We start from the raw sequence: 26,612 nt of genomic DNA, 5'->3' as shown, positions 1-26,612 counted from the left end.
TTTTTTATTATAGACTGCACATTTACAGTCTACAAAGATACATATATCACAACAAAATTACAATTATTGTATTATTTGCTACTTTGTATGAAAAAAATTACAAATAACTATTCTTTATGAATGATGGTCAATATGATAGCATTTGGCACATATTTTGCATATCTCCTCCCTTTGAATCAAAGTTGCCAAGTACAATATAAACCAGTTACAGACTAAACAGAACAGCTTTTGCAGAAAAACAATGCATAATAATGGGCACCCCATGCTCAAACAAAAGCTTTGGTAATGCACTACACATATGTGCAGCTGTTTTTTCAGGCCAGTGCAGCCAGGCAGAAGAGTGGAGAGAAGATAAGCACTTACCTGGCCAAGGTCTCAATTAAAATTGGCAACTTGATAAGAACAGAGGGGAAGTTAGATACAAAATGTATACTAAAAGCTACAGGAAATTATTAACTGACTACGGAAATAGATACACAGAAAGTGGAAAAGATGAGGGGTGGAGATTGTTGCCCAAAGGTACCATTGGTTCTTCTTAGCAACACTCCCATTTACCTAACTTTCAGTGTTTATACATATTAATTAATTTATCTAAAGGCAATAATAAAATGCAATAGCACTAATCACTTTTGTAGCTTTATGTTCACTTTAGAGTTTTGTTCTTATCTCTCTAATTTAATATCTGAATATCCAGCAAAGTACAGCTTTTCCTCAGACAACAGTTTTTTTCTTCAAATCCTGATGAATAAACACCAGAGGTCACTTTACAGACCATATTCTTCTCCCCAAATAATGAGCTGCTTCTTTCATGTTTCATGGCATTGCAAATACTGTACCACCTTCTACTATTAATTCAACACTGTAGATGGTTGGAACGGTCTTAATGGGAAGTTCTGAATATTCAGTAGTCTCAGTTCAAGGAGGGAACAATCAATCCATTTCTTTAAACACAGAGTAAGGCAATCTCCGCTGCACATTCCTGCCAAGCCCACTCAACACACACAATGGTTTGCCAGTGCAGTGCCAAACCACAAGACAAGGGGTCAACAAACGTCACATTTGAATTATAAGTAGAAATCCATTTCAAGCACTACTTAAAAGAAACCAGTTGTTAGATAAACATTTAGACTGACATTTGGCAATGCTGGTTGTCAGGCTATCTTTAGCTTGTATATTTCCTGAGCCAATATTCACCAACAAGCAGGCAGCAAATAAAGTAAATGCAAAGTCAGAACTCCTGATCTGTGCACTTGTACTCAGTTGATGGCTCAATGTATTGAAACCTTTAGATAATTGAATGATGCAGTTAGCATTTTTTACCAGCGGCTGGCAGTGTGAGCCTCATTATTTCTCTTAGTACAGGTTTCCTTTAAACCCTAAATCTGCTCACCTCTGCCAGCCCCCAGTTCCTCCCCCCACAATTTTTTTAAACTTAAATTTTTTCAAAGTCTTTAGGTTGGTTGTATAATCTGTGGTGTCTTTATTCTCTTCAGTGTAGTCCTTAATGATGCAGAGAGACCACTGACATGAGGAGGTCTTTGCACCATTACACAATGAGTGCAGAATGCTGTGGTGATGCTTTTTCAGAGGTGGGTCTATGATGTCCTGCACTCACAGACTGTCCTCAGACTTTTTGGAACCCAGATGATTTAGGGGATCTTATGACCAAAAAAGAGTACTACTGGGGGCACCACCAAATTGAAGGTGGGTATTGTAGCCCAAGATGCTTTTATGGGTAGATGTTTTTTTAATTTAGCCTGATATTGGAATTGAAGTCATTATTTAATTATGAAGCTTAATTAAAAATTACTGTTAACTTTTAAAGAAATAAGAAAGGGAAGCAGAGCTGAGAGAGTTGAAGCTAGCTGTTTGAAAGCATGATGACTTTAAGTGATTGGGCACAAATGTAAAGATATACTTTGCTGGGTAATGTATATAATTTTACCCATGTCTAATCAAAAATATAAAGCAATGATCAATTTAAATGAAATATGTTTCTAGTTCCTTCATGTAAAACTTACAGCTATGTTCCTTGCAATGAGAGAACTAGACACCAGCACCAACTATGTATCTGTGCTCATCCTCTTACTAAATCATAGTGATAGAAAGCAGATTTGACATATGACCAGAGCAGCAAGTGTACCCATTGGAACATTTTTTTCCTGGTTTAGGCCTCCTAAAATATAAGTTAGACGAGAAGAATGTCACAAGCTTTCGGGACGCGCAGAGTCCCTTCATCAGGCTTAAAGCCTGATGAAGGGACCCTGCGTGGTCCCGAAAACGCTGGTTTCCATTTGTTCAATAAAATTTACTTTTGGTGATCCTGAAAGGATTTTCGGTGTGTTGATGACATTCTTCCCATCTAACCCATGTGATCAGCAGCGCCATCTGTAGTCATTTCAATCACCCTTCCTTATCATTGGGATTTAAAGAGTGCAACAAGATCTTCTCTATCTCCTAAAATATAACCCTCATAGGAGTGGCCTCACAATTATGCACAGGTACTTGAGAGTTAAATCCTAAAAGGTTTTCTCTTCCCAGAAAAGGTTTGTAGTATTTTTCTACTGTTTTAAGAATTAGTGGTTATATGAAACAGTGGTCACAAGACTCATCCTTCTTCACCCTTCCTTATAACATTGTACCTGAAAATGTTGTTGCTTATAAACTACCCTGAAAGAAAAAAAATTACCATTACCAGATCACATAATTATTTTGAATAAAAAGGCCTGGTATTGCTGGATTGGCTTTCTTTATAATGATAAAGGCAAATGCCTTCTGATAGGACAACTCTAGTCTCCAACTTTTTTTACCACATCTGCATTCCCCCCTTCTTTTTTTCTCCTCTACCTTTTTTTTTGTTTGCTACCCTCCTGCCCTTCTCTTTTTCCTCCCTCTTTCACCCTTCCCATTCTCCCTTTCCTATACTAACTTCTCCCACCAGGGAACTGTCCTCCCCCACCTCTCCACATCATCCCCAATATTTGACCACTGTCATCATTTCACTATTTTACTGCCTCCTGTTAAAAGCAAGACTGTGCTCAATTAGACTAGGTACCCTCTCGCCCCTGTCTACCCTGCATATTCACAAATAACAGAATTTCCATTGTCAGTGGAATCTCTTTGCTAAGAATTAGTTTTTACCACTTCTGTTGCCATTTACTCAATACACAGACATAAAATGTTTTGGTAAAAGTACTTATGTTTGTCTGTTTTATTATTTCTAAGTGTACAACTGCATGATACTGTATTGTTTTATTTCCTAAGTGCCCTACGTCGATTTCCATCGCCTGTGAAATTGGAAAATTGAAAGAAAGAATTTGAAATACAAATCTGCTGCTCCCAAACATATCATAGTCATGTGACCTAGCCAGCCTCGATCGTCTCCTGCAAACAGGAGCCTTGTCTTTGTTTCATTAATAGAGGCAGCAGATTCTATACATCTTAGTCAGACAAACCCTGTTTGGTATCTTTCAGTGAAAAGAGCAGCATGGCATGTGCATTGTGCAACACAACTGGGCAGAAGTAAGCAAATGTAGCTGTTCTATATCATATATACAGTACTTACAAACTATACGAAGGAGCAAAAATTTGAAAATACAGAGAAAAGTAATTAACTATGCTTATGTATTTCACGTATACATAAACAATAATATTCTCTTCAATCAGCATACAGACATTAGCACATACTATAACTGGGCCTGGTGGAATCCTAAAAACAGTGATGCACTGATGTCAAAAGACCTGAGAAGCAGTTGCAGTGGTACAACTGTAAAATGGAGAAGAAAAAAAAAACTAGCTGTCAGGCTGCATTCATCATAAGTGGATGAAGAGCGCAGGCCGCTGGGACCAGAATACTGCAGCTGATAAGCACTCTCTACGGAGGAGAAATATTCTCACCACCACATACAGACCTGAGTATTTTACACTTTCTGACTATAGCAGGTTTTTTATTTATTCTTTCAGGGATGTTTCCATGCGGATACTGTTTTTCCTAAACTTTAGGGCAAGGTCACCACCGAAGACTCTTTTTTTTACTGTAACCATAGTGTAGAATAGTATTTTTTTGTTGCAATACTTTAGAGTGGATTTAACAGAGGACTACAAAGAACTAATGCTTTGTTTTAGTTGTCATCTTGGCACAAGGTGGGTTTCCCACTTGCAGGGACTTTATTATGGCAAGCGGGTTTTGTGATGCAATAGCTCTCACGAATGGCAGATTAATCTGATAGTTATCACTTCACTAAGTAAAAACTGTGTTTAATAAAGCTTACTTAGTCATTACTCATTCCCTATCCCTGCAAACCTAAATATTCAAACATACATTAAAGCCCATCTCTGGACAAAGAAAAAACATATCCCTGCAATGGGGCGACCCCCTCACTGCAAGGGTAAAATGCTTGTTTTTTTCTAGTAGACTCAAATAAAGCTGTTTTATATACCTGATCCTGGATCATGTGGCAGTCACCACTCACTTCTTCTCCACCTCTGCCCCAGATGTTGAAATTACCTTCGGTAATCAGGTGGAACCAGGGCATAGTGGTGACACACTTTGCTGGAGCATGCGTTCTCGCACGTTTGCGGGACTTTGTTTCCTGTGTGTGGCGTGCCCCTTATTGATCCCCATTGGGTCCCTGGATGCATGCAAAATGCGGAAACGTAGTACATGTCACAAATTTAACGACATGCATTCTGCGGTGTTTCCCATGCATTCGTGCTTGTTCTCATGTGCATGAAAGAGTGGGGAAAAAAACGCGTTTGCTCGGTTGCATTTGGGATGCCATCACCTATTAATAGCAACGCAAGCGCATTCCGCGTTTGTGAACATATCATGAAAGTGCGTTGAAGCATGCACTTTTGTGCACATTTCACGCACATTCACAATACGCCTTGGTGTGTTGGGGCGTAATAGTGTCCTCTAGACAAAATTAGCATTTAACCCTTGCAGTGCCTGGAGATGGGCTTTAACCCTGTGAGTATAGCAATATAGGTGCTGTCATCCTGATCATGACTTTACTACCTAACGAATTACTGACCTAGAACCAGTATTTAGCCAGTGAAGTAAAAAAAAGACTGTAATATCCTGCATGCCTGTTAAAAATCATTGACTCACTAGGAAAAAAAGAAAGAATGAGGATTTCAGTAGGGAAGGTTTAGAACCTGTACCAGACACCATTGGAGGAATTCCCCTTCCTGCGTGGTCATCATAATAAGGAGGAGGGGAAAGCTCCCTCAAAGGGCCCAAAACATTTCCCACTCTCCCCAAAACTAAAATAAAAAAAGAGCAAAAAAAAAATTAGAACTTTATTTTTAAAGTCTCAATAGGCAATTGGATGCAGCATGCTGTCTGAATTGTACTCCACACTACCATTGGACTACAGAGTCTACCAATCAACAGCTTGGTCATCAAAAGCGTGTACCTCTGTGCCTCTGGCAAAATAAAGTCTTTAAGGAATCTCGAGTTCCCTACCATGGGATCAGATAATGAAAAATGGCATTTAAATGGGCTTTTATATAAGATATATTTAACCTTCAACACCAGATTAATATAGCCACCCAGGTCATATGGTTAGGTGACCTTTCTGTACAGTTATTAATACCACTGTCAAAGTAATTAGGTTCCTTAGATAAGTAGAATTATCTTGGATACTGCATGCAGAACCCATCTGGAAAGCCTAATTTATATTTTCACAGAATCAATAGATTCCATCATTAAATAAAATTTGAACCCAATAAAAATGTCTGCTGGTTTCAGAAAGAAGTAATAAAGCGTGTTAAGCCTTTGCACATAATCCTGTCTGATTAGGTGACAGAGCAATTTTTTTTGTCTTCTCTTGACTTGCCACTTAATGACAAGGCAGCTCACTGTCATTCACTCACCCATAGCTCTGCTGCAGGAATCTCACAAAACGCGAACACAACTAGCCTATTAACCCTGTCACTGATACACAGGACACCAGAATCACATACAGTGCACCAAAATGACAGTAGGAATGGACGATTTTAGATACTGTGTATATATCTCTACTGATATGATTAACAAATGATCATTTATTTATACAATAGCAATGCCGTAAAAATAAAATTATATTTTGAATCGGATATGCCAAGTAGAAGCTTATGATTATGAAGAGAGATATTTTATCACTAGACATCTCAACTATAAAGACCAAGCTCTTATAAAACAGTTTATTTCTAGTATTTCTACATAAAGAATAAGATCATCAAGCTGTTGGATCTTTAACCATTCCTTAATATGGGTTCTGATTTAAGAAACAGGGCAGAGAGAGAGTACAGTGGATAGAACAGACAATTTTCTTCTTTGGAACTGCAGATGTGTATATAAGTTACTGTTCACACAAATAAATGGTTTCCGTTCAAGTAAATGAATGACATAATTATCCCATACTGCACCACTCAGACAGACCTTGATAGACTGATAGGCTAGCCACAGTCACTTGGCTGTGGTTCAAGATCTGCTTGTAAATTGTAGTTTAAAAAAAATAATTATATAGTTTCTGTAAATTGTGACATGTCAGGAATTTATTCATGCAGACATGTAAAGTTTCTGATAGGTCTCCTGTAATCTTTGAAGTTTATGGATTAGGATTCCAGGATATTTATTGATTCAGAATAGCTTTAACTTTTTTTCTGGCAATACACGGATGAAAAACAACTTGCTTTGTGGCACTTGTAAATTTAATTGATTGCACTGATTATGTTGGACACCAAGTTAGCAAGTAACGGGTGGTTTCTCATCCATTATTTAGAAAGAAATTCAGTATCTGAACACTTATTTCTGAACACTGACCCTTGGATTTTAGAAATCATTTTAGATGGAATGGTGCTTCCTATAGGACTTTTAAGCTCCAGGTCATACCTCTGCGATGTGGCATAGCAGAGGTGCTGCAATAAAAAATAGCTGACAGGTAGAAAGTAGCTTCTATGGCAGAAGGGACTTGCACAGTCTCCTCTGCCATAGAAAGCCAGCCAACCAGCAATTTTTTGGGGGAAGCTTTACTTCCACATTAATAACTGAAACTAAAAACAAACCTTAATGTCTGAACCCAGTTATTACTATTATTATTATAATACAGGATTTATATAGCACCAACAGTTTTCACAGCGCTTCACAATATAAGGGGGACTTTACAGTCACAATACAAATCAAGACAAGATGGTAAAAAGGGCCCTGCCTGTGAGAGCTTACAATCTAAAAGGGAGGGGCAAGTGATACAAGAGGTGGTAGCTGTGTAGGGATGAATTGTTTGAGAAAGTTATAGTTCAGTGGTTAGTTTGAGGTGGGATAGGCTTCCCTGAAAAGATGAGTGTTTAGGGATTCTCTAAAGACAGACAAGTAGGAGATAGACTGACAGGTTGGAGTAAGGAGATCCAAAGGTTGGGAGAGACTTTAGAGAAGTCCTAGAGGCGAGCATGAGAGGAGTTGACGAGGGAGTTAGAGAGCAGGAAGTCTTGGAAGGAGCAGAAAGAACGGGTAGGGTAATACTTTGAGAAAAGGTTGAAGATATAGCCGGGGGGTAGAGTTGTGAATGGCCGTGGAAGTGGTTGTTAATATTTTTAAATGTATCCTTTTGGCAATTGGAAGCCAGTGTAGGGATTGACATAGGGGAGTTGCAGATGCTAAGCAGTTGGTTAGGTGGACAAGTCTAGCAGCAACATTCATGATAGACTGAAGAGGGGATAGCCTGTGTAGAGGTAGGTAGATGAGGAGGGAGTTGCAATATTTGGGACAAGAGAAACAAGTGAATGAGTAGCTTTGTGGTTTCATTGGTTAGGAAGTGGTTTATTTTGGAGATGTTACAAAGGTGAAGGTGGCAGGATTTGGATAATAATTGGATGTGGGGCAGAAAGATGAGGTCGGAGTCATGGTTAACACCTGGCAGCTTGGCATGGGGGAAGGGAGGGACAGTTGTGTTATCAATTTTAATGGAAAAGTTAGGGGAAGGTACACAGGGGGGAGGAAATATCATGAGCTAAAATTTTGAAAGATTGAGTTTTAAGATTAAGTGTTGTGACATCCAAACTTATATGTCAATTAGTAAATTAGTGTTGCGCAAGGACACCGAGGGGGTGAGTTGTTGAGAGATATAGTGAGGTTATCATTTGACAAAGGGAAGAGGTGTAGATAGAAAATAGAAGGGGTCCAAGGACAGAACCTTGAGGGACTACAGAAAGAGGAAGAGGTGAGGAGGAGTTAGATTTGTAGGTGACACTAAAAGGAGTGCTTAAATAGGTAGGAGGAACCATGAGAGAGCAGAGTCTTGGAGGCCAAGCGAATGGAGTTTTTTGAGGAGCAGCGGATGGTAAACTGTGTCAAAAGCAGAAGAAGAATTAGGTGCAGTGGCCATTGTCATTTTAGCAGTTAGAATGTCATTAGTGAGTTTTAGGAGGGAAGTTTAAACAGAGTGTAGGGGGTGAGGAAGTTGTTATTAGTGAGGCGGCGGCTCAGGTGGTTGTAGAAGGCCTTTTTTTGGTAGCCAAAATGAAAAAGGGAAAACGTTTTTAAAGTAAAGTATAGCCTTTCTACATATATATGTGAATGTAATTAGATTAACATAAACAGTTACCAATGAGTGAGAATGCTTAAAAAGTATTTTTCCGATACAAAGATAAAAAATATATGTGTAAATTAGGGAGCTGTGTTTTCTCATAACATATGCAGCTTCAGCTCCCAGCTTTGTAGTGCTGCACAGTGACTGTGACTACATCTTCTTATCATTGCAAGTCTCATTCTCTATCATACTCTGCATTAAGGTAAAAAAACGCCCAGTAACGTTCAGGGGCGGGGGGAGAGAGGATGTGGGGACCCACTAGAAAATGGAGAATTGAGAAATAAAAAAAAAAAAACAACACAGATCTGCAATAAATACAACCTCCCTGTGATAAAAATAATAATAATAAAAAATCCAGCTTTACTATCACTTTAGGCACACAGTGCACATATACCCTGTTTCCCCGAAAATAACACCTAGTACTATTTTTGGGAATTGCTAAAATATAAGACCTACCCCGAAAATAAGGCCAGTTGTGACCATTCCCAGGGCCGGTGGTGGCATAAGGGGGAACTTGAAGAGCTGTGGAAGAGAATCAGCGGTGCCGCTAGAAGAAGGGAGGCGGCAGTGGAGGGAGCAGAGCCGCATAAGCCGCTGCTTCCTCTATAGCACTGGCTCTTGTCACTGGCGGAGTGATACCAAATGCACTCTGACTGTAAGGAATCGATAGTGAAAGCGCGTTTTGCTCATTCTGTCCAGGGATTGGTTACCAAATTGCTCTTGGAAAGGTAGGGCACCCCTGATTGCCCTAATCACACTATTCTTAACTTTGCCAGTTTAGATTATTTAATTTGGATTTGCGTTAACTTTGGATTGTTGTGCCTTAATAAAAAAAAAAAAAAGACCTACCCCAAAAATAAGACCTAGTGTGTTTTTTTGAGCCAAAAAAAAATACAAGACAGTGTCTTTTTTTCGGGGAAACACAGTATAATTACTGTTTTACCTGCTGAAAGATTTGTAATTCAGTAAAGTCAAGGTTTTGATTGTAAGGCATCTGCCACACTTTATGGCAGGCAAGTGACACTCTTATTTCTTGGTTCAGAAATTTAACTTTCTAAGTCACCAGACCTGCAGCCTGTTCACTGGACTGTGAATCACCTTCATCACCTTAGTAATCTGTTTTTTTTTTTTAAATCATGTAGAAAGCAGTAAAGCGTAAAGTGGAGCTGCACTTAAAATCCAACAGACAGCAAACTCTGAGGAAGCTCAGAGTTTGCTGTCACTTGCAGCCTGTCCAAAGGACAGCTACACAGAGACATCTAAAAGGTAAGAAACCTTTTTTAAATGTATTTTTAGGTATGCGGTATGAATAGGAACATATAACAAACATATCAAATTTGATTGCAAAAGTGGAAATACACTTTAAATTACATTTCCTAAAATACAGATGACCACAAGAGGGAGTATTTAGAAATCTGTGAATTGAAAACTCCACATTTGTTAAAAAAAAAGTTATAACAGATAATTGCTACACAAATCATGTTGCAATCTAACACTTGTGTAATTTGCATGGTGCATTTCCTATACACTAAGTCTACACAAAGCTAGAAGTCAAATTAGCAGTGGCACTGCACTAACAGTTTCATTTTGCTGAGATACATGTTAAGACTTTATAGCTAAAGGGATGCAAATGGTGACCCTTTTATTATTACAACAATTCAATTCCTCAGGTGGTGACAATGAATGCAGACCCTTCCACTCACTGTCCCCCCAGAAAGTTTGACAAATTACATGGTAAGCCAAACACTCATTTGTTCCAAACAGAGAAAGCTAAGGATCTGCAATAAAGTTTGCCAAAATCCTCATAGTAGATCTTTCTTCTTAAATGGAGTTGCTTTTTACTCTACAAAACTAGGGTTTACTTTTGAAATGCGGGCAAGCAAAATTGTGAAGATAATGTTAATAGATTTTACAATATTATCTCTGCTTGTAATTTTGCTTGGTGTGCTTCTGTTCAAAGACTGCAGGCTCCTGAAATCCCCCAAGGCACTGGAAATACTGCTTTCATTTTATCCTACACTGCAGCCAAGGTCTGCTCACGTCAAAGGCAAAAGCTTATACTTAAAGTAAAACAGTTTTTTGAAGCCAGCACCCCTCTCACACAGCTTTTTTTATTTTGTATTCCATGTATAAATACCTTTCTTTTCTGATGTCTTCTAGCCTGTCACATGATATTCTCTGGTCTCTATCCTTCTATCCCTGCTGGGGTGATGGGTGGTCTTCAATACTGAAGACAGTGTTGCTGACATTATGACATTATTAGTGTGAACCGACGTGGTGACGCTACCTTTAGGAAGTGTGTCCATGTCAGGCTACACTCACAGGCTCCATGTCAGGCTATACTCACAAGAAGTGGGTTGAATGACACTGGCCGTCATTCAACTCAGAATCGAACTGGCAACAGAGCAGAGATTTTGCAAGGGAATTATTGGAAACAAGCTGAGTGTCGGAAGGAGGCAATTTTAATTTGTAAAAAGGAGAACTCTAAGCAAGCCTCTGGTTGTCTGTGTTCAAGACAACATAGTGGCCTTTAGTTAGTGATCCTGAATCTTTCCTATATGTAATAGGTTTACAGATGACCAATCAGGAGAATCAGTGGAGTTGATTTACTAAAGGCAAATATGTTGTTCAAGGGAATTTTCCCCTTAGCGTAGTAAATTAAGTAAAGCTCATAAAATCTAATGTACAAACAAAAATATTGTTGTTTTTTTTCTTTGTACATGATTGGGTATTCTTTGTAAAGTGAATTTTCACCACATTCACTGAGCTAAGGGAAAATTCCCCTGCAAAGTGCAAATTCGCTTCCGAAATGAACAGCCTATTTGATTTAGTAAATCAAACCCAGAGACTCACTAATTTCATATTCGTCTCATCTGTGCAGAAAATGTATAGAGCATTTGCAAACAATTCTTTGCTTCACTTTGTAAACAAGTAGACTTCATCTTGTTTATATAGAGAGATTATTATGGGTTCCTAGATTTTATACATTAATGAACCCAGTTCTGTTTTCATTTCAGGTTCCTGTTAAGGCTTTTTCTTTCATTTATCATTCACACATAAATATCACTGGTTTGCTTAAATGAGTTCCAAGTCCTTCACCAAAAGCAGCTTTTCATTGAACAGTCTGTTATTATGCATTAAGCTACAGCTACGTCCACTGCTATAAAGTTCATTGAGCACTCACTGCTGTCACAGTAAAACTCTGTTCCCGGTGTAAAGGTCTGCTTGCAAGATTGCATTGCTGCCTCCATATTTTAACCTTTTATACTGGTTTTCCCAGCTGCTATTCATAAATAATGCACTTTTTTCTTCCATAGCTAATTACTATGCCTGCACACTAGCAAACATCCAGCTGTCCTTTCTCCGTGAGCACTTGATTTCTCAGGACTCAATTCTCAACGCGGGGGAATTGAATTCTGGTTTGGGTAGAATGGAAGCATGGATTATTTTTAGCATATAATAAATCAAGATATGAGAGAAGTGGGAGCAACATTATAAAAAGGACGCTTGGTTCTCTTCATTTGTGTTTGGATTTTTATTAAATAACTTTAACCATTACTAGCTGCAGCTACAGGGACTCAATTTCTCCCAGGAAACGTCTGTAAGCCCTCGTTCACACCTGAACGTTTTGTAGAGCGTTCTACGCTCGATGAACGCTCTACAAAACGCTCAAAAAAATTAATCCCATTGTATTTAATGGTCTCGTTCCCACCTTGGCGTATTTCCGCCCGTCCCTAACGCGCTACAAAATGGCCCACGCCTGAAAAGGTACAGGTACTACTTTGGGCCGTTTTGTTGCGCGTTTCCATTGGGATACAGCCTAAGAAGGAAAGACATCATGGGAGAATGAGGAAGACAGCCATGCTGGTTACCTTTCTCTTTCAGTGTTTTCTGAGTAACTGAACTAGAACAAATAAAGTTTAAACTTCTGATCTTTGTACTGTTTTTGGGTCAGTGACTCAGAATAACAACCAAAAGGAGACATGAGCACTGGCACCCTTAATATTTTGCCATGACAGGTTTCCTATCTGGTATATTAAGCTAACAGCAACCGTTTAAAGTTTTGGTAAAAAATACTGTACTTCCTACAGTTACAACACTAATCACCCTGGAGAATGCCACTACTCTGACCTTGAAGCTACTTCCAATCCTCACACAACCCACTATCCTATTTGTGTGCCATTAGTGGCCAATGAGGAGTATACAAAAAGTGCCACCTGATCAGCTTCACATGAGCATCAGTACAGAAGACAAAAGATGTGCTTCAGGTAGTTGATCAGCGCCAGGCCAGCGAAAGTAACTGTTTATAACGTTTTGTAGAAATTCATTGAAATTGGATATTTCTTACATTTTGTCAGTATTTCTCTGAATAATACACATAAACCAAAATATTATAATTATTATTTTTAAAAGGTATGGAATAAAAAAGCATAATTTTTGTGTTAATCCACAAAGTAGTTGAAATATTATTAGCTGTTGGATCTACACGCTGCAAAAATGGCAACATGCACTCTGGTCATGGTCAACCAACAACTATGTAGTGCAAGGGTCTGCCTGATTGGATACAGATTGATTGGATAGTTTACGTAAATCCTCATGTAACATTGTTTGATAGATCTATTTCCCAAAAATGGCACGGTCAGATTGTATTGTGTATGTTCACCTTTAGACTTTAAGTCTGCTTAAACACTGCACAGTTCCAGCACAAAACAGACCTCTATGGGGCTTTCCCATTGAGACAAATGTGGATGATTTTTTTAAATCATTTGACTAGACATGCTCTAGCCAAATGTTGTTCGCATGGCATTCTCAGTACTCACAGGGTTATTCACTAAAGGGTGAAGAGTTTGGAGAAGGCAGGAGAAGTGAACAATCTAGGACAACATTTCCAGTTAATTATCTGGGTTACTAGTTCTTACTATTCATCCCACAATGAAGTGAATATGTATAAAGTCCAAAGATGCCTTTACTATTTCACTGGAGCCTGGGGAAGACAACTTACATGCAGGGGCGTCCCAAGTCCGGATCGGAGACCGGGTGAAACCCCGCAGTGACGTCATTGCGCATGTGCGTGATGATGTCAACACACATGTGCGCTCATCTAATTGACGCCTGCCGGCGGCCATCCTGGGGATGAACGCCCGCAAGGGGAGGAGGGGACGTTCGCCCGGCAGGGTGAGGTATGTGCCGTGTCCCCTTCTCTCTCCTGACACTGTTGGGCTCTCAGTCCATGACCGAGTGCACGACTTTTTAGAGGGGGTGACACCAAAATGACTGTCAGTCATTTTGGTGTCACCCCTTCCAATCGTGTCACCTGGGTGCGGGCCGCACCCCCGCACCCATCTTGTGATTGCTTACATGTTCTTACAAGGGCAGATTAGGTATCTGATGGAAAGAGGGCCAATTACTCCAGACCTGCAAGGTTAACCACTTAGCCACTACGGTGCCTCGGTTTAATAACAGGATATCTTTATATTTCACTAATATGCCTTATAGATTGTAAAGTCTTGGGACTGTAAGCTTCAATTTTTTCCTAGAGTAATTATTCTTTACCTATTGATACAGGAACAGGGGTTGAAGCAGCTGATGCTGGCCCAGTGTACACAGAAAGACCCTTGTTCCGCTGCCAAACTCCCAATGTTGCCCTGCAACTAAAACAATTACTTGCTATCTGGCCCCATAACTCTTCCTATTCTCTGCAACTTAAGAACATTAGAGGGGTTATTCAGAGCTGAAGGATCCAGCCGTAGCTTTGGCTGATCCTTTGGCTCGCTTCGGCCGCCTGAGCCCTTCGGTTCGACTGTCCGTACAGCAGCCGAAGTCAGCCGAGCGGCTCAGCCGAACCGAACCCATATGCTTCGGGTCGGCTGATCTGTTGTGACAGGTGAAGCATGGAGAAAGGTTGGCCGAAGCCAACGGCTCTCCACACAAATGACAGCTGTGCAGAGCCAGCTGTGATCTCTCGGCTCGCTCCGCTCAGTTGTAATGACAGATCATCATCCCCAAATGACCTGGGACGCTGATCTGTGATTTAAAAATAGCAACTAGGTGGAGCCGGCTGTGATGTCACGGCCGGCTCTGCCCAGTTGTCATTTATTGCTTGGGACCTGCTAGAAGACTCTGGCAGGTGCCGGCCAATAGGAAACAGTTGGGCAGAGCTAGTGGAGATGTCACCGTTAGCTCCGCCCAATTGTGTATATTTTGCCAGCATCTGTCAGATTTGGCATTATGCGGCGGGAGTTCGTCGCGTGCAGTTGGGTCGGCGTGCATCTTTAAAAAAATTATTATTTTTTATTTATTTTTTCTGTTCTTTAAAATATATATTTTTTAAAATTTTCCTATATTTTTTAAATCATTTTTTAACATTTTTTTCCCCATACATTTAACTTTTTTTTCTATTCTGCTCGCTACATCGGAGGATCAGCAGATCCAGATGAGTCGAATTCCTTCTGCACTTCGGCTCACCGAAGGCAGCCGATGTACGGCTGATTTTTACCGTACAAGGCTGAAGTGAATAGCCAAACAGCGCTTGGCTCACTTCACTTCGGCTGGGTTATTCCCTCGGCAGCCTTCAGCAGCTAAGTGAATAACCCCCTAGATGTCAGTACAGATGCTTTTTCTATGACAGCTGCATGGAAAAGAAGTTTTGGGATGCCAAATTAATTTAAAAAAACAAGCATGTTTACCAGTTCCAGCTGACCTATATTTAGGACCTCTGTAGCTGCATTTCACATTGTAACACACAGGAGGTGCGCACACTGCCAATTATATACCTAACCTGCTGTGGTCATGGGGCACATTAAATCCCATATAGTTTGGCTAGGAAAAGTAAGTTGCTTTTGCTATTTTTCCGTGAAATCTGTATGCCATGCACAGACATGTACTATACTTAATCTGTATTCGAAGGACCACTATAGATATAAATTTTGTATATTGGTAATGTATGAGATTTACCCCTTCCCACTGGCCTTCTGTATATTCACATTCCCCACCACAATGACCAATGCCATAATAACTCTCCCTTGTGAGGCACCAGTTCTCAATTCTCGATGTCACTTGCAGCTTCCATGCCCATTATTGAAAAGGATTCAATCAGAGAGTTTCCTAATCATGTGATCACTTTAATTGTGTCAGCTATACCTGTAATGATAGTATTCATTGTGTCACATTTATTTTACAGCTCTTTATTTCTAATTTTCTCCTCCTAAATATGCAAACCAACAAACATTTTGTTACTACGGGGGTTAGGACAAACTATTATGCTAACAGGGGTGCTTACAGCAGTCAGCTTTTATTCATAAGGTTTAAATATTTTTTCAAAAACAATAAGTTGCTCCTTGAAAAGCTTAAATTGGGCTTTAATTTATTTGTTGGTTTTTGAAATCCCACCTAAAACTACATGTCTATCGAAAACAGCCCTGTCTGCAGTGTGACAACATTGCTATGCTTCTACATCGCAGCAAACAGCATTTTCACAGGAGGGGAAAATTCATATGATCTCTGAAAAGGATTACAGTTAATAGAACTATGTTATTTTAGATTTTGCCCATAGTCCCCAATATATCTAAACCCTAACTGAAATACATTGATTTGCTATAGCACTGTATCAAAAACAATTGCTATTTTGTTTTAAAAACATACTGATTGCCCCTTTCTTTTCTATCACGCTGATCTCCTCCAGCCTTCTTTAACATCTAACTCTAAAATCGGCTGCATATAATTTTTTTGGATCAGCTTTCTGATTGGGAGAACAGTGGATCATTCTTGTAAAATGTGTGTTTTGGTATGGTCACTTGTAGCCTCCATCAGGGGTGCATGTGACAGGGTGACAACACAGGAGCACAACAGAAAGTGCTTGAACAAGAACCTTCATGGCATGATCACCAGGTATTCTTTTACTGAAAGCTGCATATGTATAAACTTTAAAATACAATTAACATGTTAATGCTTATATCAGTTTTTGGAGATCGGGGTTGGATCTACATTAATTATGAACATTGGGTGAGCTAGGCTGACATGGCCACCCTAGCTGAACAAACGCATACGATACCTGCAAATCTGCAATTCTAATAGAGCTTTGATGTGACCATTTACTTATGAAGGATAAGTGGGCAGTGAAATATCCTGACAAGGAAACAAAAAAAATATGGAAATCCTTGGTTAAATCCTTAGAGGTTTCCAAAAATAGAAGCTATTCCTTTGAGATTTGGCAAAGCAGAAGCCTAACCAGGTCACTGCTGCTTGAGAAGGTAAAGGCGGAGATATGAGCAGAAAAAGATGCCATTACTACAGCTCAAAAACATCCAACACCATCTGTACTGTTGTGCTTCTACGTACAGAGACAGCCCCTGAGCAGTGACCTGGTCTTTATCACTCATATATTTTAGAAGCAGCTGTGCAAAGTATCAGAGAAAAGAGACATGAGAATCAGCAGAGAGCATGTATGTTGGTGTGAATTATCTATGTCACTGTGTATATAGATTTCTTTACAGATGGACAGGCAGGACCCACAGTATGTCCAATTTTTGTGACAGTTCTGTATATGCAAATATTGTATATATATACAGTAACTGTCAGAAGGTTACGATGCCCAATTTTTTCAGAAGACTTCTATAGAACAGAAATACTGTATGCAGTGGCGTAACAACCGGGGGTGCGGGGGGGTCACTTGCCCCGGGCGCAGGACTGAGGGGGGGCGCCGTCACGACCCCCGCTAAACGAAGCCATGGCTCCCTCTCCCTGACACGATCACCTGGCTGTCATCGGGCGGCCGCTCGCTCTTCCGAGGCCACTGCGGGCGGCCCTCTACATTGCCTGATTGGAGGGCGCGTCTGCCTGATCCAGCCAGCCAGCCCGGATCGCATAGCGTTATGTGTGGGGGTACAGTTCTAGTGGATGTTTATATAATATGGGGGGGGGGCGAAAAAAATGTTCTGCCCCGGGCGCCCATAACTCTGGTTTTGCCACTGACTGTATGCCCCTTTCACACAAGCATCATCAGTTCAGTCAAGGTTCATAGATACAAAAAAACTGATGAAAACTGAATCAGTTGACATCAGCTTACAAATCCGTTCAGTTTATATCAGGTTTTTTTTGGTTATTTTATTTTGGTAAATTTCAATGATTTTTTTTGCTTTTCCCCCAGCATGCATTGAGCTTGCCATGCTGTATTATGACACCAGTCCCAATCATCAGTTTATATTAGGTTACATCAGTCAAAATGGAGAGGTGATCCGTCTCAAATTAAGGACCACAACCGACACTGATGTTTCCTGATGTAAACTGATGGTCATCAGTTTTCATCTGCTCTGCCATAGAGACACATTGTTGTCCATTTTTCATCTGAAAACGGAGGGTTGGAAACCTGACAACCTGAATGCTTGTGTGAAAGGGGCCTAAGAAAACATGAAGTGGAACTGGACTCAAATAGTGAAGATATTCTAATCAGGAAAATTTAATAAAGTTCATTGTGTCTAAATAGTACCCTGAATGTACCCTTTGTCTTAAATTCCTCCTCAAAAATAGCAGTTCACTTCCTAGTATGTGAGTGTGGATCAGCGCTCCTGTGCCTACAGTCTCATAGCTGTATATGTGTAGTGGTAAAACTAAGGCACTACTGCCACTGATTTCTAGTATTCGTAGTTCTGGAGTGAAATTTGGTATTGTCACTACTGTGCTGCTCAGTGCTGTTCTTGCTGGAGGCTGCAAGATGACAAACCAAAGACCTGTCTCAACCAAGATGGCCACCTCCACACAGAGACCCAGTGCAAAACAGACATGGTAAGTCATTAATGGGGAAAATATCAGCTGCAGGGAAATTACAGGCAACACTGGGCACTAATCCTTTGCCCTGTACCTACCTTTTTTGGCATAGCTATCAGACTTCAGTTCCTCTTTAAAAGAGTAGTGTGCTGTCCCCTAAAACTATGCTGCCCATTTACCAAATACAGGGTTTTATGGCAGAAATACTGTCTAAGAGCTGCACTGAGTTCTTTACATGTTTGTGAGTAACCGTACACGCGCAGGTTTTTCATTATTGTTTTTAGAACCAAAACATACGGAAAGGAATTTATCAAGGCCAATGCAGGGAACAATACTTGCGGTTACTGTCAGAAGACTTGCATGGAATGTATAACAGCATTTCATGGTACATTAATTTTCAGCCCCTGGCATTGCTTTCTTGGTGTCTGGGCTTTCACTGCCAACAACAATGGTAAGTTAAAGCATTTTCAAAAATCTTCCTGACCTCTGACCAATATCCAGTTTGTTAACCCTGACCTTAAAACCAAACTTTAACCCTTAATGTAAGCATTAAAATAAACACCTAAAATGTACCCTTACAAGTCATTTAGCTCTTAAAGGAGAACTGTAGTATTTTTAGATATACAGTGAAAGTAACTAATCTTAGAGAAACAATCCTATTGATATTTGTTAATGTAATAAATACTTTGTTGTTACGAATAGTTTGTTCTCATTTATCTAAATGTTGCAGCGTGTTTGATCAAATTATATTCTTTTCCTGATTTAAAATAACAGTATCTGTGCATCATCGGTAATTTACATGAATTTTTGTTTGTGGACATATTTTCGTTACAGCATAGTGACATTAGAGAGGGGGAATTTCTTTTCTTCTTAAATGTCACTTTGCTGCAACGAAACGACAACGCAGCGAACGTTCGTAATGACTACCACTAACAAATTTCGTCTGATTCCGAATCCCGAAAGAAATTGTCATCCTGACTCAAATCCCAAAAAACTAAATAACACAAAATCAAAATCAAAACGAAACTAAACAAATTTTTTGCCTGTGTACATGTCTATTTAACAGTGATAAACCCCCTAATAAGTGTGTCTAACCCCAAAAACAAAATGTAATATATTGAAGCTTACCAGTAACTAGATGTACTTAACTTAATCTTTTTTCAGGTTTTTTAATCTTTACTTTCACCTTCCATTAACACACTCCTTTTCCTATGGTGACAATGCTAACTCACTCTGTACATCTGTGGAGGAGCACCATTGCCATCTTTGGCATCTTTCAGACAACAGGGTGAAATAACACCTCAACCTTCAGTCCTTCACCTCCTCTCACAATGTTGAGCACCACTAACTACTGATCTGGCAGGAAAGTCACTTTATATGTAATATTTTTGAAATTACATTTTTCATTTCTATTTCTGTGTGCCCAATTAGTATTACATGCTTTTGTCCATTTTATTAGCACATGAACTAGAGCTGGTCCTATGCATACCTAGAATTGCTGCATAACAGGTAAACTGCAAGGTTAGCATTACATTTCTAGAACCTGGTGCAACATAAACTTTGTCACTCATTAGTTGTAACTCATAGGCAGATATATTTTCTGCACAGGCGAGAATTAAAATAATATAATACTGTCTCAGCCACCCTCGCTTTATCTTATTCTGGGTTTCTGGTGTAAAGAGAGAACCAGTGGCGTAACAATCGCTATAGCGACCCAGGCGGCCGCTATGGGGCCCGGGCACAGGGGGTCCCGGCCAGGGCATCCCTCTGATGTCGTGTGGGCCGCCTGGGTCGCTATTGCATGTAAGGGTGCTGGCTGTCACTGGCACAGCTCAGCCGCGGCGTTTCCCCTCACAGTCGCTGCAGAGCTGTGTCAGTTACAGCCAGCAGCTACGGCAGAAGAGGCCAGCGTTCGCAGTGAAGGAGGAGGCGGGGCCAGCCTAAGAGCAACCCCGCCTCCTCTTACATCACTGGCCAGCGACCTAAGAGCAGGTGGGAACAGTGATGTAAGAGGAGGTGGGCCCGTCGATAGAAGAGGAGGCTGGGCCTGGGGACGGAAGAGGAGGCGGGGCCCGGGGTGATGTAAGAGGAGGCGGGCCCGTCGATAGAAGAGGAGGCTGGGCCTGGGGACGGAAGAGGAGGCGGGGCCCGGCGACCACGGAGGCGGACAGCGCTGACAGGTAAGAGGTGTGCAGCCCATTTGAGACCCTGCAGATCCCACTACAGAGAGTCTATGGTGGGCTCTGCAGGGCCACTCTCAGGTGGGCTGTTTGGTAGATCAGGTGGGCTCTGCAAGTGGCATAACAATCACAGGGCCCCATACAACATTTTGCTATGGGGCCCTGTGATTTCTAGTTACGCCCCTGTAGAGAACTATATATTCTAGTGGGCATCAAAGAAAATAAATAGGGGAGTATTATAGGCCAGAAGCCACTAATGCTACAATGGGTTAAAACGTTGCTTGACAAGACACTATCTAAAATTGAAAAAGGATAATTTTAACATAGGTTGCTGACCACCAGTAAAAAAAGGGGCAGTAATACTAAATGAAGTGCACAGTTTGCTGACCACAGGTTTAAATGGGGCAGCATTAGGCCACTAATCATTAGTGTGAAAAGGGGCACTTCATGGAATCAACTTACTAAAGGAGTAGAGGCTGTTCAGCTAGCAATTTAAAACAATTACTTACACAGTCTTTATCTTTAGCAAACCAACCCCGTTGTGTTCAGTGGGTCAGCGTTACAAAATGCCAGAGAAAAGAAGGGACTGTGAGGGATTCCATCAAACTTTCACAAAATGCAGGCACAACTAATCTCTGTTGTGCTTCAGTGAGCTACTAATACATAACCAGCAATAAAGGGCTGTTTTATTAAGGATCCATTTTCATCCTAGTATGTTTTCTCTTCAAAAACCCAAATTAGATGCAGAAATTTCCCTCAGTCCTAAATCTCTCAGCATTACATCAGTAAGAGAATTGCTTAAATTCATATGGTCAGTCCTCCCAAACCAAAAACAAAATCCACACAAAACTACATTTAGATATTGTAGCAGCTCGTTCTATATGCAGATTGTCTTTTAGACTGAATTTCTTTGATGACGTCCTTCAAAATATATTTTTATTCCATATAAAAAGACGGATCTGTATTTCAGCACACAAAGCAACAGCTGCTGTGTTTATGGCTATGAAAAGTAACAATATTTTTAATGCTGGAATCACACTGCTGTGCAGTTGATGCATTCTCATAATCTAAATATTCTTGTTCTAGTATGTACATCTCAGAATTATAATTGATTTCATTATATAGACTCAATAAATTGGGGTCACTTACCCTCACAAAGCTGGCAGGAAACCATCCTTCCTCTTCATCAATCTGACCCCACCACCAATCCTTGTTGGAAGCATCTAGGACTTTGATGACGTCGCCGGCTTTAAACGCCAACTCCCGGTTGGCCATGGTGACGTGATCCCATGCTGCCTCAGCACTTACAATAGATCCACCGCTGATTAGCTGTATAGAATAAAGAGGAAAACACTGTTAGTCCTATTAAGTCATATGAGTTGCTGCGAATAAACAAGATGATCACAGTCCAGTACACAGAAAAGACGACTAACAGAATACAAAAACTCTAGACAGAAGACACATAATGGATGATTGAAGCAGCGGCACTGCCCAGCCTAATCTAATCTGCACCACCACAATCCCAAACTGCCTGTACTCTAACCCAAACATGGTATTACAAACAGTACATTCACTGACGCTGTGCAAAACAAAACACACTAAGGTGCATTAAAACTGGAGTAAAGTGTCTCTGTTTCAAAGGCTATCAGACATCTATTTGATGAATCACACATTGCTCTTAACAAACAAACGTTAGCCATTTTAACATTGATCGAGCTATTAAAAATGACCCGTGTACCTCTATTTTAAACCTAAGACTTCACGGATGAATAAATCTCTTCAATGCTGCAATATTTAAAAAGCGTGAGTAGCCATACATTGTTTTTTGTTTTAGGAGTGGTAAAGGTTTAGAACTCTTGTTAAGTTTTTATTACTGTCCTCTCCTGGTAGATTCACACTCTGTTTGTCCAGATGACCATTATTCTTTTACAAATGTCACCAGACCAAGACAGGAGGATAAATCTTCTAATATGAACAACTGTTCTGATGACAACTGTTTACAGGGGAATTCTCACTTTTGGAGAGATTTCCTCTCATGTCCTGTTCCATCTCCAGTAAAGGGAGTGAAGAGAAATCTACTCAGGAAACAGAGAGCAAAAAAACAATAAACTGCCAGGGGTTTAACCTTTCCTTACGCTATCCAAAACTTAAACATTGATTTTGGTATGCTGCAAAAAAAGTAGTTAGTTAAATCTCTCAATAGCAGAGATTTCTAATTGGCTGTGCAGCCCTAGTTTAAAGTGGCCCTTGATGTAAAATGCAAGGTCTGCTTATACTGTTCAGGCCCCCTTTCCATATAAAAGCAGGTGTTAGTGGGTGTAAAAGTTAAAGAAACAAAGTTAGATTTATACTTACCTTACCCCCTCCATCTTCTGCCCACAGCACCAGGGCAAGCAAAATGTCACACTCCATCCAGGTAGATTCAAAGCATCTGAAATCTTGTGCGAAGACACTCTGGCAATGAATTGGAGTGTCTTCCTGTCCTCCCCAAAGGACGGCAATGTCACCTCCAGCAATGTGGAAGATGAGGGGTAAGGTAAGTATAAAATCTAACTTTTTTCTTTACATGTAACTTTTACAACCGCTAACAGCAGGTGGTTTTTGCAGAGGGCCCAGACAGTGTATGTGGACCTTGCATTATTCTGCAAGGTCTGCTTTAAAATAGAAAGAATATGTACTGCTGACTGATGTTCTTTTTTAGTGCTGCTGCCGAAACTGATTACAGTAACTAGATTCAGGAGGCCAGTATAACTAGTACGATTGAACTAATTAAAAATAGTTTTACTACAAACAAAAGACATAAAAACATTTGTTTACACCATAATCGCCTTTGCACAAACAGTTCTTTTCTCTTCTACACCCTGGCAAGACTGTAAGCACATCAGCTATCCCTAATTGAAGGCACACATTAAAATGATATATAAATTAGTTGGTAAACAAGTTACATCGCACAATAGCAAAATGTCACCAAAAATCCGAATAAAGGTCACAGTAATTTGCAAAGCAGGAACAATTAACTATTTTTATTTGCTATTACATATTATTTTGACCTGATTTATAAAAACTGGTTGAATGAAAAGTCAGGCTTTAGGGAAGGAGTGTAAAGAAGGACAAATGTTAAGAGTTAAGCAATGTTTAGGGATGAGGTTCAAGTTTGCCTTAACCTTGGATTTAAGGCAGATTTTGCGTTTTTTGTTTGGAACGATTACCAAACTAATAAGCAAGAAGTTTGCATGTTTGCACCAGCAATTAGGAACAACCTATAATGCACTGTTTAGCCTTTGCTGCCCCCTCGCTATAAACAGGGTGAGCTCATAGCAGCCATATTGTCAGTGTGCTTTGGAGCTGTTGGGAAGAGCTGACAATTCTTTGTAGGAATATATAATATGCTGTACTGTGCTTTGCTGTGGATTACAGGACTAGGCTACATATCTTTTGGTACCCAGTTCCATAACACCCCCTCACAGCTTTATCATTATGTAGTTTGATCATCACTAGCACTGTTCACTTTGAATACCCAGCCATATTCAGAGGAATAAAATAACACATTTTTTAATTGCACGTGATTGAATGATTAACTATAACACAGCTTAAACTGTATTCATTTAGCTAAGTGAACATTCTCAACTCTTTTATTAAATGACCCCATTGACTTTGCTGCAATGGTCTATACATATCCCACTGGTTTATATAATGAACTTAGTAGTGTTTATACTTGACAGTAGTACATTTAATACAGCAGTAATTCTTCACCAGTTATATGCCCTCCATCTATTTATGACCTCAATACCCGTTATAAGATTTATAATAGAAATTATATGTCCAAATCGGTAAGCAAATAAAAAACTGCTTCTCCCTGACTACCATCCATAACATTTAGACTATTGAACATTCATGAAGGCCATTTCCTTGCCACTATAATCTATCCCTAAAGTGTATGTGTTGCCAATTTTGTTTTCTTCTTCTTCATTAAAGCAGGGAAGGGTTAAAACTCCTTGCTGTTATTTTTTTGGTATCCTGCTTGAGAGATTTCCTTTCACTTTTTGTCCTGGAGACACAAAAGAATATAAGGAATTCTCTACCTACCAAGGGAATACCCAACTTAGGCATTGCAGAATAGGACACTTTAGTACGTGTAGTCCTTTTTTAAATTACATTTTGCCCTACAACACTTCCAGATGCTGAATCCGGTTCATCCCTCATGAGCTTTGCCACTTGATACTAGATTAAAGCTGAACTCCAGCCTTACCTTTAGTATTGCACAGTTGTACAGGCTCCCCTCTTGTAATGTAATTGCCTACTCTGATTTCACTGCACACTGAATTTCTCACAGTGTGTATTAGAAGCTGCAGCAAGTCAGAAAGAGCCGATAGGTGTGCACACAGGGTGTGCTCAGTGTGCCTGGGCACACCCTGATGCAATAGGCTGTGTACACCTATGATAGAGCATCATTTCCTGGTAGGAGCATATCCAGCATAATCTAGCTCTTTCTTCCCAGGTCTTACTGTCCTTAGCCCATCCCTTTCTTTCATTGGATTGTGTTCTTTGAATCATGCAGGCTCAGCATTACATGTGAGCATTACTTATGTCAGTCTGCATGCAAATACAGCGTGCATAGGAATGGCAACTTCTGCAGACAGACATTCAGCCATTTGATATGTGCATAACTTGTCCCAACAGCCAGCTCACTTCTTAAATGAGGGCTGAGAGCTCTTCAGAGGAGTACTGGGTCAGGGTGCTGTGACGTTTTCAGGAAGCAGTTTACAGCTCCCTGCCAGTCCCTTGCAGCAGATATAATCTGCCTGCATTGCATACAGAGGCACAAAGACCCAGTGACGGCCATTCCCATTGCACCTTTCCTGCTTTAATAACATGAACATGAATTCTGATTGCTTACTGTGAGTAACTTAACTTTGCACATTTCTCCTTGTAATGTTTACTGAATAAGCACAAAACATTCCAGTTTTCAAGGATAACTAAACCCTATTCATAAAATAAAGCACTGCAAAGTACAATAGCAAGCAGTGAGATTCCACCTGTAAAAATTAGCATTGTTGCCATGCAGACAACCACTATTACGGTTTATTCCACATTGCATAAATGAGCGCCGACGAGTCTCTGATTTGTTAAAGATCAGGCATTTCCGTATTGCTTTACTGCTATGAGGTCTGCAGGTAAGTTCATGCCCTGCCCCTGCTTTGCATTTATCAGAAGAATGGCTGAGCAGAATCACAAATCTTTTGACAGCTAAACCTGTGCACAAATACATATTTCAACTGTACACTTAGTTCTTTGGTTGGGATTCAGCTTTTTAGCGACTGCAGAGGTAAACTCAGTTAGCCGTATACTGACCATTTTACATTTAAAAAAATGTAGAATAGAAAAAAAAAAATCAGAAGTTGCTTTTGGAGACATCATCCTACACTTTGTTTTCTTTTCCAGAGAATAAAAGATGAAATATGACTGGTTATCATAAGCAACTTCTAATTTCTTCATATTTCCTTACTTTTCTTTTATGAATAGTAGTAATCAGTAGGAAGCACGTCTGGAATTTTTCAAGCTTTTTTCTATACAAATAGAATCTAAAAGGGTTCACAGACACAAGGTGACAAAACACCACTACCGTGTGCAAGTGCATGACTGACACTGTCAGAGCTCTGAGCAATATACTTTAACAGGGTGGGGGCGAAAGAATCATTGACTTGCCTCCCTTCTTAAGAAAGTGTGAATGAATTTAGATGATAATGTAAGACACAATTACAGGTCGTTACACAACATATACATATATATATATACTAGGGTTGCACAGATACCAAGTACAGTACTCGGTACAAGTACGAGTACATGTACCGATACTTTTGAGCTCCAAGACTAGACTAGAGAAAAATTAAAAAATTAGGAGGCAGCTGTCATTTGTAAGGAGCACACGGAGCTCCTGGGATTTGTACATCTCTGTTTTAATGTACGATTCTGTTTTTATAAATATAATAAAGGGATGCACAGATACCAGTTTTGCGAGTACGAGTACTGGTACTTGCCGAGTACTTACAAGTACGAGTACTGATACATTTTTGTTTATTGTCATGTGACAGTTTTTCTA

The 26,612-nt window shown here is 40.0% G+C and overlaps 1 protein-coding gene across 5 annotated transcripts in view; it reads right to left on the bottom strand.

Annotated features, from left to right (window-relative positions):
• ARHGEF9 (Cdc42 guanine nucleotide exchange factor 9) overlaps positions 1-26,612 on the bottom strand; it is a 252,896-nt gene that overhangs the window by 80,198 nt on the left and 146,086 nt on the right. For all 5 annotated transcript variants that reach the window (XM_018560090.1, XM_018560092.1, XM_018560091.1 and 2 more), the window contains exon 2: positions 21,662-21,841. In XM_018560090.1, the coding sequence (XP_018415592.1) occupies positions 21,662-21,787 (126 nt within the window). In that variant the 5' untranslated portion in view covers positions 21,788-21,841. The remainder of the gene's footprint in view (positions 1-21,661; positions 21,842-26,612) is intronic.

Source organism: Nanorana parkeri, unplaced genomic scaffold (assembly GCF_000935625.1).
Source record: "Nanorana parkeri isolate BGI_ZX_2015 unplaced genomic scaffold, ASM93562v1 scaffold431, whole genome shotgun sequence".
In the NCBI taxonomy this organism is placed as follows: Eukaryota; Metazoa; Chordata; class Amphibia; order Anura; family Dicroglossidae; genus Nanorana; species Nanorana parkeri.
The sequence above is the reverse complement of the archived record's forward strand: the minus strand, read 5'-3'. Positions and strand labels throughout refer to the sequence as shown.